A 13,477-nucleotide genomic window follows, 5' to 3' on the forward strand; every position below is an offset into this window, starting at 1 on the left:
TGTTTACTAAACTGTTGCCTACTGACTGCTATATCCTCTGTTTTTATAATGCTCTTGACAAAGGAATCGTTTTCTGAAATCTGTTGGGCCAATAATCAAATATTTTTATTAGCATCTGGGACTCCTCTCTTTTTCTTTTTCATTCATGCCTGCCCTCCTTTTAGTTGTTAAAGGGCAAGAATCACAGAAGTAGTTAATACATCTTTCTAAACTGCATGGAAATGTATCTACATAGGGAAAGTAGAAGGAAAGAGAAGAAGAGGATAGCCAGCAGCAAGGTGGAAAGACTCCATTATAGAGATAATGGGTGCCCTGTTGGAAGAGCTGAAGGACCAGGTGGTAGACAGAAGATCCTGGAGAAGGTCTATCTACATCGTTGCTAAGGATCAGCATGGACCTAATCAAATCAGAAGTCAAGATTGACTTGGACCATAATAGTAATCTCTCCCTCTCCATATACATCCATATGGGTTCATAGATAGGTCCCATTTTTTTCAACTGAACATGAAGAAAAGAGATTAAGTCTTGAAACACTGGATGATGGATAGTTCCAATGTTCAAGGTTGGGATGTCCAGTTGCAAGACCTCTTTGTTCAGGGTTATCCTTGACAGTATCCTCTATCACAATAATTATGCTAAAGATTCCCCTCCCCAAGAAAGAGAAGGAAAAAGCATGTTCTTTTTGCTGACACCTTATTGATTGCCCAAATCCTGAGAATTTAGCTTTGACTTCTTTTAACCTGCCAGATTCCCAAGAAAAGTATAAACATGGCCCTAAAACATTCAGAGTAAAAGGCAAGAGCAGGGATTCCTGAACAATTCCGCAACTTCATTTTTCTTTCTTCTTTGTCCAATAAATGGATGAATGAATGCTAAACCATCTTCCATGAAAAGAAGACAGCAAAAGTATCCCAGAGCTGCAAAGGAAAGGAAAGGAAGTTTCCAGTTTTTTTCTTTCTTTTAAACCACAAAATCCTTTTCTCAGTGAGAAGGCAACCTCTTTCTTAATTCCCAAATTCAGCTGTGCCTGAGAACTCCTACATAGCACCCAGGTTCCCTTTAAGGTGTCCGCAGTCGCAGCTGACCTGCTCCAGATGGGGCCCAGCTAGAGATGTGCCAAGGGCATGAAGGAGCCACACCACAGCCCTGTTCTGTACTAAGAAGAGGATCCCAACAGGCTTGTCTCCCTCCTCCTTCCAAAAAAAAAACCTCCAAAAATTTTTAATTAATATCTGTTGAGTTTGAGGCTGCATGATGTCCATGATCATTGCTAATGTCATGCCAGTTTTAAGGTAGAGTAACCCGTGGTAGAATTCTTCGTGTCATTTAGGAAGTACAAAGATGCTAATAAATAACATTGAATGAATGAATGAATGAATGAATGAATGAATGAATGAATGAATGAATGAATGAATGAATGAATGAGAGCCAGTTTGGTGTAGTGGTTAAGACATCAAGTCAGAAACCAGGAGACCGTGAGTTCTAGTTCTGCCTTAAGCACAAAGCCAGCTGGGTGACCTTGGCCAGTCTCCCTCTCTCAGCCCTAGGAAGGAGGCAAGGGCAAACACTTCGGAGAAACCTTGTCAAGAAAACTCCAGGGACTTGCCCAGGCAGTCACCAGGAGTCAACACCAGATGGCCAGTATTTTTCAAATACACTAAGGATATTCAAAATGAGCAATTGCCTTGAGAAGGGAATAGGTTCATCAGGGTGCCATATCTACCAGCTTGGTTGTTACTTGTATGAGATGCACAATATTGAGAAATACTAAGCCATGGAAATTCCAAAATTCAGTGATCTCAGTTTGTCACAAAGACTTGGCCCGACTCCATTTGTTAGAAAGTGTATTGCAATAATTCATCACCATTTCACTGACCAAACAGTGAAAACAAATGGACTTTGGAACCAGATACCGGCTCCTTCAAGAAGTTTCTTGGACACTGAAAATGTGATTGGCTTATGCAATCTAATTACCTACACCAAGTTGGGTGGCATTATACTTGTGGAAGCAACACTTCAGCAGGTTCCCATTTCAAGTGATCCTCAAGGGTTGATTGTCAGAGAAGGCCAGGTAAGTCCACATCTGCAGGCTTGACTTTAAGTCAGTGTTGTCCAAACTTGGCCACTTTAAGATGAGTGGACTTCAACTCCCAGAATTCCCCAGCCAGCCATGTGATAGAATCCAGAAAGCATGCTTGCAAGCTGAACTGTATTACTCCACAGGAAACTGAATGGAGAAGGGATTGTAGAGTTTTTCTGTGCTGCTTAATATTGGGTTGGGACAATGGTCAACAAAGGACAAAGTGGGTAAGAGACAATGAAATCCACTCAGAGAGAGCTTCACAATACCATAAGGGGCATTGTGAACTACCATTTAGTCAACTATCATCTATAGCCACCATGGCCAAAGGAACACCAGGTTGATAAAACTAGATGTATATTGAAGAAACAGATACAGTACTTGGCGCTGGCATGGAAGGTCAGCAGCAGAAGTATGATTTCTTTATACCTTCATATAGGAGTAAAGTCTCTGAGATAAGTGTGACTCCGGGTAGCTTCATGGAATCCACCATGTAGTTATTACCACATCTCTACCTCTTCTACAGCTGTTGAAACTCTACCACACAGTCAAGCTGGGAATGAAAACTTAAGGAGGAATGATGGGAAAGTCAAGTAAAAGATGGGAGGGTGAGGAGCAAAATGTGTGTGGAAATATAACTGATTGCTGGTTAGGCTCTTCATAAATCAGAGATGAGCAACCTTCTGCTGGTTGAAGGACACAGTGACATGACACATGACAGTGCCTAGGGCTGTGATCTTCCTTTTCTCCCCTTTTGAGGCAATAGCATTTGTTTTTCCTTAATTTTTTTTTTAATTGTTAAAATAGTGGAGCTTACATTACAATTTCCATATACTCCCCAACTCTAAATGATGCAATAATATGTTGCTGATTCTGGGGAATGTGATTTGATTTGATCAAAGAGGTTCCATGAAACTCCAAAAACAGGAGTCAGGGATGATCCTGGATCCAAAATTTGCCCACTGTTGGCATAATCTCTGTTGAGTGATGGTTTGGAATTCCAGGATAACAAGGGATAAGTTCTGTTCGTAGAAGTCCTGGGATTGTCCATTGAAGTCCAGAAGGAGTCAGGTAGCATCTTTTCTAACTAACAAGTTCACAAAACCTTATGCCATTTAATTTAAAAAATGTTAGCTGGAAAAGATGTTACCAAGCTCCTTCTGACTTTTTTTTTTTTTTGCCACAATAGACTAACACAGCTGTCCTACAATGTCACTGAAGACTGGACTGTGTTTTTCAGCCAGCGATTGTACTAAAAACATACCCAATCAAACTGAAATTGCCAACAAATTAAGGGCGACTGGGGGGTGGGGGGGACTTTCTAGACATCTAGAGCAATAACTATTCATACACAAAGGAGAAAGAGTCCATAACAGGGTGTGTTTGAAATAGAGCAGCAAAAGGACCAAAGGTAGAAATGTGTGTGCACGCGCACACATGCGCACACACAAATATAAGATTAAAAAGTATGTGGGAATCTTGGAAGTTGTTGACTCTGGCGGACTGAACATTCTCGAATGGGGTGGAGGAAGAATTTTAGAATGTGTTAGATCCAGTCTTTTGCTCAGTGTCTTGAGACACTTTCACGGCATTTTGGAGATTTTTTTCCACGTTAAACATTGGGTGAGTCACAACTCATGCTGTGTAGCTGGTGTGTATAAGAGAGAGGGAGAAAGAAAAGATATTTGCAAGCAAGTTTATCACTGCATTATTCGCAAATGACTTTTTCATGCATGTGCCTAAAACGTTTGGAAATTAAGCCAAGGGCACTTCCATCCCCTTATTGTTTCAACCACCTAAAAGCAGTCTGAAAATGGCACATTTATCACCTTCATTTTGCCAATCTCAAAAGGTAGAGAGAACCCAGAAGACACTACAGGTAGTCCTCGCTTAATGACTGCCCTGTTTAGCAATTGTTCAAAGTTACAACAGTGCTGAAAAAGTAACTTTACGACCGGTCCTCACAATTACGACCATTTCAGTGTTCCGCAGTCATGTGTTCACCATTTGTGTGCTTCGCAGCTGACTTCTGACAAGCAGAATCAATGGAGAAGCTGGCAGTAAAATCACAAGTCATGGTCACGTGATGTCTTGCTTAGCGACTGAGCTGCCAGTCCCAATAGTGGTCATTAAGCAAGGATTAGTTGTATGAGAATCCAAAGAGAATCCAGCATCCCATCTTGGAGCTACCACTGTCTTAGGGTTTGGACTCCAAGCTTCCTTCAAACCTCCTTCCACCCTCACCTCCCAAATCCCTCTCCCCTCAGTTCCCCCCCCCTCCTTCCAGAATATAAGCTGGGAGGAGGTGCCTGTGTACCATGCTGTGATTGACAGTTCTAACAGCCAATCACTTTAGGCTTAAAAGTAAATGAAAGAGTAGAGGAAGAGATTAGGTAAGAAACTTACCACATTTATCTGAAAGACAGACCACCCTGAATTTAAGACAATTTCCCCCCAAAGGGATGGGTAGTCAGAAAAGCTTTTCTAACACAAACAAAGCACTTGAGTGATGTTTAGCTTTGAAACCTTGGCTAGCATCACAACTCTGAGCTAGATATAGCTGCCCATCCTGAAATTTTGCAAGTCAGGAAGCTGCCAAAATCACAAATTTTTCTTCCTGGAAGGAAAAAAAAAATGATAAACTGATCTGAGTACACATAATTTCTTCTTCTATGACTTGAGAAAAATACAGTAAAATGATTGAATGATGCATTTAGGGAAAATGGGATGTCTATTAAATCCAAATGTATATTATTTGCTTAAATTTATTCCATTTACATAATTACACCACATAATTACATAAATGATGTTAATTATCTGGGTGGAATTGGACTTAGTGGACTTTGTCCACTAAATGGGGATGATTGTCTGCTAAACGGAAAGGAACTCTGCGTTCTTTTCCCTTTAAATCTGAAGTCCATTAAACTGAAGACTGTTAATTCAAGACTTTTACTAGTAATACAGTTTTCCCCCTACAAACATATAATCAGAGTTGGAAGGGATCTTGGAGGTGATCTAGTCTAGCATCCACTAAAGAATCTCTGAAGATCTCCAGGAAAGGAGAACTCTTTTTTCCCCCCAGAGTTTTTGCCTCTCTCGTCCATCACATTATAGCTAACATCCATGGAGCAAGGGAAAGATCCTACATCAGAGAAACGCCCTGAACTAGGCGAAGTGGAAGGGTTTCCCTTACCAAAAGACACTTGTAATGAATGGGACCGGATCCAGTGCTTCCTAGCCAAGCCAGATGACTTACTTCTTTGTACTTACCCCAAATCAGGTAAGAATCTAGGGGCAAAGTCATGTCCAGTTTGGGAATCTTTTTTTATGTACATACATACGTACATATGTATTAATTAAATTTATATGCACTACTTTGGGGTAAAGCACCCAAAGTGCTTATAGAGGAAAACAACTCCTCATGACTTTGGACAGGTCCCATTATTGAGCCAATATAACTATGCTGGGTTTTCCAAGAGAGCGTGTTCACATTAGATTGAGTAAGAATGTGTGTTCTTGTATTGTTAGAAAGAATTTAATCTGATTTGCTGATCCTTTGCAAAATCCAATTTCCAACCTTTCTGAGTTACAAGCTGAAATTGTTCTTGTGATGCTTTGCTAAATCTCTCTGAGGATGACCAAACAGAAGGTTTCTGGGGTTGCATAATTCCTTTCCCCATCTCAAGGCTAGCAGAAGTGACAGAAAACCTGCAGATAAGTGTGCACTGGTGAAACGTGTGTGATTGCAGATTTCAGCTTATGTTGATCGACTTCAGGCATAGATCACTTATGCATAGCACAGAATATACGAATGTTGATCTCTCTCTCTCACCCACTCCCCAGGTACCACTTGGATACAAGAGATAGTGGATATGATCCAACAAGAAGGAGACCTGGAGAAATGTCAGAGAGCCCCTGTGAATTATCGACATCCATTCATTGAATGGGCAAGACCATTTCAAACCTCAGGTAGATCTGACTAGCCTGGCTTTTCTACACAGAAATCTGGGAGCAGTTGTTTGGCAGGGCAAGGGGAGCAGCTAAAGATGCCTAGCCACAGATCTTCAGCAAATCTGTAAAAGCACAGTTCCCAGACATGTCCTGGTTATCGATTCAGGTTCAAATACGGATTCTCATCCCTTTTGTCTTCTGTGTCCTTTAAGCAGGAGTGGAGCAAGCCGAAATGATGCCCTCTCCAAGGACCCTCAAGACTCACCTTCCTGTCCGGCTGCTCCCTCAGTCATTCTGGACAGAGAACTGCAAGGTAATTCTTGCTGATGCCCAAACATTCTCCAGAAGACCACAAGATCAAACTAAATATGGACTGAGTCATTGACTACATTATTATAATTTGTTAGATTGATCTCCCATCTCAAGGCAGCATCTGTCACGGTGGCTGTTCCCTTTGTCCCCTACCACAACAGTCCTGTGAAGTAGGTTGGGCTGCAAGTGGAGCAGTTCCTTCACATTCCCATTTGTCTGAATGGAGTGAAATTCTTCTTACCCAGATGCCACAGATGGCCAATTGTATACCTTTGGGGACACATCTCTTATCTGCTATCACATAGAAATATGTTTCTTCTCAGGGCTGGATTAAGGTGAACTGATGCCCTAAGCACAGCTCAACAATGGTGCCCCTCAGCCCTTCCCTTGCTTAACTGGCAAGACATTAAAATTCACTAAGTGTTGAAAACTAGAATTGAGCATGGCCGTGAAAGAGTTAAGGGCATGATAGCTAAGAGGAAAAACTCTGTGGTGCCCCCCTTCCCCTGATGCTTCTTTTGCTTAATGGTTAATCCAGGACTGTGTCTTCTGCTGTATCCCCTCAGTTCATTTATATGGCAAGAAATCCCAAGGACTGCCTGGTGTCCTATTTCCATTTCCAAAGAATGAACAAAAGAATGCCTCATCCTGGAACATGGGAGGAATATTTGGAGACTTTCATGGCAGGCAAAGGTAAGCAAAGCACCCCCGTCTCATTTTTTTTTTTAAGTAACAGGTAATTTGGGAGGTGGGGAATTTCAGTAAGGTAAAGACCAGGTTCCATACGTAAAATGTTTGTTAGGCATATTTGGTAGTAAGCCTTACATTACAAGAAAGTAAACTACAGTTGAATGTTAGAGGGAAAATCTGCAGTGAAAGCAGATTGATAGCAGAAGCAGTTGCCTGGGTGAGTTCAGCTCTATGGGATGTGTTCAGGTGGAGGCTAAACAGTTGTCAATCTGGGATGGTTTAATCTGGATTTGTTTGTTTTATTTATCAATTTTATATAGCTGCTCACCTCACCAGAAGTAACTCTGGGCAGCGAACAACAATCAAATAAAACAATAAGTAGTGGGTCAGACTTTTTTTGTCTGTGTGTGTACGCCTTTGAGTCAATTTTTTTATTCCTGGCAACTGCCTGGACAAGTCCCTGTGGTTTTCTTGGCAAGATTTCAGAAGTAGTTAGCCATTGGTTTCTTCCTAGGGCTGAAAGAAAGCGACCAGTCCAAGGTCACCCAGCTGGCTTCGTGCCTAAGGCAAGACTAGAACTCATGGTCTCCCGGTTTCTAGCCTGGTACCTTACCCACTACACCAGACTGGCTCCTGAGTTGGACTTAAGGATATAAATGGCTCCTTCCAACTCTAAGTCTGTGATGACATGCGATAGACAACGAGGGTGGAATTTTCACCTTTCTCATGGTGAACTTCAACAGGATTGGGGGCCATTCTGCAATGTTTTCAGGGTATGAGTGGAAAAGAGCAGGAGGCCTCAACATTTGAGAATAATGTTGTTATGTCTCTTGCTGAGAACTTCACTGGGAACCTGATGGCTCCCTACTTTTCTCTGTTCTGCATCTTCCAGTGGCCTGGGGCTCGTGGTACAATCATGTAAAGGATTGGTGGAAAGCAAAAGATACTCACCGGGTTCTGTATCTCTTTTATGAAGACATTAAAAAAGTGAGTTCTGGAAGGAAAGTCTGAATGGAAATAGAGCTGGAGAATCATCCTCTCTCTCTCTAGCTCCTTTCTCCTGCAGGGGTGAGGTGAGATGAATAGATTGTCCATTTCTGCAAAAATGGAATCCAATGAAAAATGGGGATCTTGAAAATAAAAATTCCTTTCCTCTTTATGGGATCCTTAAAATTTTCTTTCATTTTTTAAAGCCCAACAATGATCTTCCCTTTTGGGAAAAGTGCCCACTTGCTTGGAAAATTTATGAAAATAAACTGGGTGCTAGAGAGGATCTTGTGACTCAGAAAATGTGGAAGAAGGGGCAACTCAACTGTTTGATTTCTAGTAAATTGATGTCCTTTCTGGCTATATTCACCAAGGCAACTTTTTTGGGAATACATAAGTTTTTCCAATTAACCGTTTTGTGAGGGCAGCTCAGTGTGCTCTCAACAAAAATTCCCCAAACTGTGTATGGAACCACGAGGTCTTGCAATAGCTTTCCCAAAGTTTCCTTCCACCCTTTGTCCTGTTTGCCTCCTTCCTTTTTGTCTTATCTGAAAGTTCTTGGACTTGATCTTGCAAACTCCACTTTTATTCCCTTGCTTCTTTGACATTACAGTAGGGGTTCGTGACTTAGCCCACTGTACCCAACTCCATGGGATTTAAAGAACAACACCCCAATAATATGATTCTTGCAGTTTACAGTATATTGCTGCAGAGTGAGTTGTCCATCCTGTCTGGATTTGGACACATGAGAAGAACTGCCATACCTTCACGCCTGTGATGGAATGGAATTATGAAGGCCGAGCTCAGGGAGACAAACATTTTCTTAGCTCGCCAGAACCGCGTGGGAGGATCAAGAGGATGAGACTGGCACCTCCCTGAGGAATTCACACTGTTGTGGCTGGAGGACTTTGGGAACTGGGGTTTTAGTCTGGGAAGATTCTTGTCAGGCCTAGCCCAAGGAACGCCAAGAGACAATGCTAATTCAGTTCAGCTATGTTTATTAGCTACAACCTCTAGCAAAAATCTTCCCAGACTGAAACCCCAGTTCCCAAAGTCCTCCAGCCACAACAGTGTGAATTCCTCAGGGAGGTGCCAGTCTCATCCTCTTGATCCTCCCACGCGGTTCTGGCGAGCTAAGAAAATGTTTGTCTCCCTGAGCTCGGCCTTCATAATTCCCTTCCATCACAACGCCAGCCATTGCCAGTTTTCAGAACTATGTCCTACAAGTAGCTAGGCCAAGAGGCAACACGTAAAAACCCCCTCCGCCTACTGCATTTCAGTTGCTCCCAGATCAGCTGTGTCCATGTGATCCCAAGTCGTCATCTCTATTGAATAGCAGAGCCTATGAATTTCCAGTTCGGCTACTGCAGAGTAGGAATCACTGCAGTCATGGGCAAGATTTTTTTTTTTTTTGCCTCATTCTGCCTCCCTGCTCGAATTAAGGTATGTGGGGCCATGGCATTCTTTCAGTCATCTTTTTAAAGTAAATAGGGTTGTGGCTTTGCAGAGTTGCTCATTGTGGCTGGTCATTTTTGTTAGCATGAGGATGGGTTGCTAGCAGGCTGCCGACTTATGTGTTTCTCTTGGACAGCCAGGAGGGAACTTTTCACAGTTGAGCATTGTTGCAAACTGGTGGTGGTAAGGTAATCATGGCACACCATGAATCGGTTTGGAAGGTTTGGGGTCTGGTGGAAGTGCCCTCACCCATGTTCTCTCAAGTCTTTTTCAATAAAGTTCCATGATCCATTCTTTTCTGCCTCCCTTTTACCCACCTCTGCTACGTTCCATCTCCTACAGGACCCTAAGTGTGAAATCCAGAAGGTGATGCAGTTTATAGGGAAGCAACTAGACATGGCAATTCTGGACAAGATTGTCCATCATACCTCATTTGAAGTCATGAAGCACAACCCCATGGTCAACCGGGCTGGTGTGTCCCTCTCTACCATGGACCAATCCATTTCTCCATTCATGCGGAAAGGTACACCTATTCCCACTCCAAGTCAGGTCACTCGAAGTGAACTGTGCTTAAGTATCCTACATTTCAAGAAATGTAGAGGAGTGCTAGTGACGTACAGGTCCTTAATCTGTATTTTGGAATATGCGTGTAAGGAACTGGGGCATCCTTCCATGCCAATTTATCAGGGACCAGACATTATAGGTTATTAAACAGGCTTAGGCATTCAGGAAATCCAAAAATGAAGCTATTATTAATAGTCAATCGATACAACATATCAATAGATACAAAATATCAAAAAATGTTTGAGGCTGATGGCGTACAGGGAAATCAAATAATTGCTTGATATTGAAGAGTTACAATGTACAGTCTGCAGACCAACAGAGAGATCTTAAGCAGTTAACAGTCAATGGGGAATTTAATATAATCAGTGAAATAAAAGGAAGGGGGATGGCCAACAGTCTCCCCATTCCCTCCTGCCAACTTTATCACAATGGGGTTGTGCAGTGGAGAAAGTCAGCAACTCTTTAGGCTCCAGCAAAGGAGTACGTTCCACCAGAAAGGATCGGAGGCTTTTCTACTTTGGCTAAGATATGATTGATTGGCCTAACAGTACTGCAGAGACAACTGAAAAGACAGGGAAAAGAAAAAGATATTACATAATTCAGCAGGGAATGCACTTGAGTGAATGCAGAAAGAGGGAAAAGCAGAAAGGATCAGAGGAAGGAGGGGCCTACAAGGCACTGAGAGGCTTTTCAGGATGAAACTAAAATTACAAGAATTATTAAAGAGCACCAATGAAATGGACGCATCCTCAGAGTCACTGCCTTGCTCAGTTAATCACTTTCCTGTTTGCAGAAACGAAGATATTGCCAGAGAACGTGGGTGTTCTCCTTACTTCCTTAACTGTGATAAAACTCTGCCAGACATACAAATATCGTTCTGCTAAATTTGACATTGTTTTACCAAAATCTGAGAGCGCAAAAGGGGAGGATGAGATGTTTGCAGATCCTTAGGTGGTCACAGAGCTTGCTTAGAAAGGGTCAGCCTTGGGACAGTTTAATATCGTTTTATTCTCTAATATTTTCAGCATTTGCTGAGCAAAAGGGTCATGAAGGGTTCTGAGAGCACCCCACTTTTCTGCCTGGTTAGACTCCCTTTGCAAGCCACCCTGACCTGTCTGCTCATCTTCTAGCACGTGGGCTACTAGCTTTCATACTTGTGCATTAGCCAATTAGGGTACACTATAGGAAGGAGGTGGCAAATTAGATACAGTAATGCATGACAATTTAGTATCTTTGAAAGGCCAAACTTAAAAAGGTTTCCCACCAGGAGATTCTTATTACGGCTACCTCTTGTTGGTAACTGCAGTACAGTAAGATCAGAGGAAATTAATGTCAAGTGTGCTTTTTCACCATCTCTAAGGCTCCTGTAGAAAGCATCTATTAAAATTTCCAAGCAAACTATATGGTGTGATTGCCTTACAGGGACGGTTGGTGACTGGAAGAACCACTTCACAGTGGCTCAGAATGAGCGGTTCGATGAAGACTTCCAGAGAAAAATGTCAGACCCTACCTTGACTTTCACTATGGAGCTCTAAGGTCCCTTCTGCTTTCACTTCACTTCATTTCATTTGTTTTTTTCCTACCATAGTCTAACAGTGTTTCTCAACCTTAGCAACATTGATATGTGGACTTCAACTCCCAGAATTCCCCAGCCAGCATGCTGTTTGGGGAATTCTGGGAGTTGAAGTCCACATATCTTAATGTTGCTAGGGTTGAGAAATACTAGTCTAACATGATTCTCCTCCTATAGTGTTGGAAATCTGGAAGAAGATTAATCTTAGTCCATGTTTTCAGGAGCTTTACTTGTTCTAGCTCTGTAGACCCTTATCTCATTAAATAATTTAAAAAACAATTACCTTAAGTTAGCATTTCTGATTATTCTGGGACTTAAAAAAATACACTGACTGCTTCAACTGATGGATGAACATTGCTTATACAGAATCCTAAATCCCAAATTTGGATCAGCCTCATTCTAGATGAAGGGCCAACATCTCATGGACCACATGCAGACCCCAGCCCCATTTTGGTGGGTCTCAGAACCACCTTGGATCCTGCTGATGAAATCTGCCTGCAGTGATGTAAAGTTTCAGTTTTTATTTTTAATGAGGCTGGAAATTCTAGAATCACTTTTTTCAGTGATAGAACAGCTTAACTATCATGCTTCCTAGGACTCTTCGTGGTTGAAAAATTTACAGAGTAGCGCTTAGGTCATAAACAGGCTGCCCATTCCTGTTCTAGATTATGAGACATCACCAGGACTGCTTTTATTTTTATTACAAAAACTTAAAGGCTAGAAACACATTTAAAACAAAATGTCCCTGCCCACACAAAGCCCTTCAAGGGATATCAATTTTTGTTAGTTGAACACAACCTGCAGATGGGTCTGAGAACTGTGGGTCTGAAATGAACCAATCCCATAAAGTCTGGACTACATTCTTACAACAAGGGCCAATATAATTCCATGTTCTTTAATCATCTGAGCATTGAGGTTGTGATGCCATTTCAGGGCTCTCCTGGAGGTCCCCTTTCTTAGCTTCTGGTTCTCTATTCCTAAAGGTTTGTCCTTGGCTGAAGACCTGGCTGAGGTTCTTCTCCCGGTTTGCCTTCTCGATGGCCCACCTTTGCAGCACTGCTTGTGGCCAGTTAATCTGGCAATAGCACTGCTCAACTTTGGGGGCATATGGAGGCTCTTTCTCTGGATGAACATCGGTAGTTATCTTAGACTGAAACACCAGAAGACGATGGTGGCTCTTCAAATGTGGTGTTTCTTGGCCATATTTCTCTGGTCCTTTGGCAAAGTTCTCGCCCGCATCTTTTGAGGGAACTAGAGGCAGCTTGGGGGCATCTACACCTGTTGAGAGGTAAAAAACAGAAGAACACAATAACAGTTTCTTAGGCTGCAAGGAGGAAGCCTTCATAATACAGCCCACAACGGAAGCACCTAACCAACTTTGGCTGATCTTGAAAAGCTAAGCAGAGATGAGCCTGGTTAGTCTTTGATGGGAGACCACCAAGAAATACCAGGTTTGTATGAGACTGGAAAGTAAAAAAAATCTCAAGGGTGGCAAAGGCAAACCACTTGTGTATTGTTGAGTCACCATGTGTTGAGTTCAACTCAAATGAGGTTTTACCTTTTTAGTGGCACGAGGGAATGGGTTTAGTTATAAAAAAATGTAGTTTTCAATGGTGTTTTTAATTTGATGTTTATGGATATCAGAAAAACTGAGGCACCTTTTTTGTGATTTTGTTTTTATAAAACCAAAAATCAGCTAAGGGAAATGTCTGAAATAAAATTTGGAAGGAAACAAAGTCCTGTTTGGAAACAAGTAATGAAAGTTTCAGGCCACATTTCCACTAAGATGTCTACAATTTTAAATACAAAACAGAATAACCCCCATGGAATATAAGGACTTCCTTCTGCACAAGCATTTGCCAGAT

General features: G+C 41.9%; 1 protein-coding gene across 2 annotated transcripts; it reads left to right on the forward strand.

Moving 5' to 3' along the window:
- Window positions 1-1,979: 1,979 nt before the first annotated feature.
- On the forward strand, window positions 1,980-11,683 carry LOC103052549 (sulfotransferase 1C2-like). 2 transcript variants are annotated; one of them, XM_015889719.3, is made up of 8 exons: window positions 1,980-2,071; window positions 5,195-5,360; window positions 5,924-6,049; window positions 6,247-6,344; window positions 6,910-7,036; window positions 7,926-8,020; window positions 9,818-9,998; window positions 11,462-11,683. In XM_015889719.3, exons 2-8 carry the CDS (start codon window positions 5,204-5,206, stop codon window positions 11,572-11,574), a joined length of 897 nt encoding a protein of 298 aa, XP_015745205.2. In that variant the 5' UTR covers window positions 1,980-2,071; window positions 5,195-5,203; the 3' UTR covers window positions 11,575-11,683. The 2 variants fall into 2 exon arrangements, with proteins under 2 accessions (XP_015745205.2, XP_087998723.1); XM_088142597.1 differs by lacking the exon at window positions 1,980-2,071 and adding an exon at window positions 3,478-3,703.
- The last annotated feature ends 1,794 nt before the right edge of the window (window positions 11,684-13,477 follow it).

Source organism: Python bivittatus, unplaced genomic scaffold, assembly GCF_059951505.1.
Source record: "Python bivittatus isolate LINGU-HERP-01145 unplaced genomic scaffold, Pbiv_v1 ctg000440_np1212, whole genome shotgun sequence".
NCBI classification, from domain to species: Eukaryota; Metazoa; Chordata; class Lepidosauria; order Squamata; family Pythonidae; genus Python; species Python bivittatus.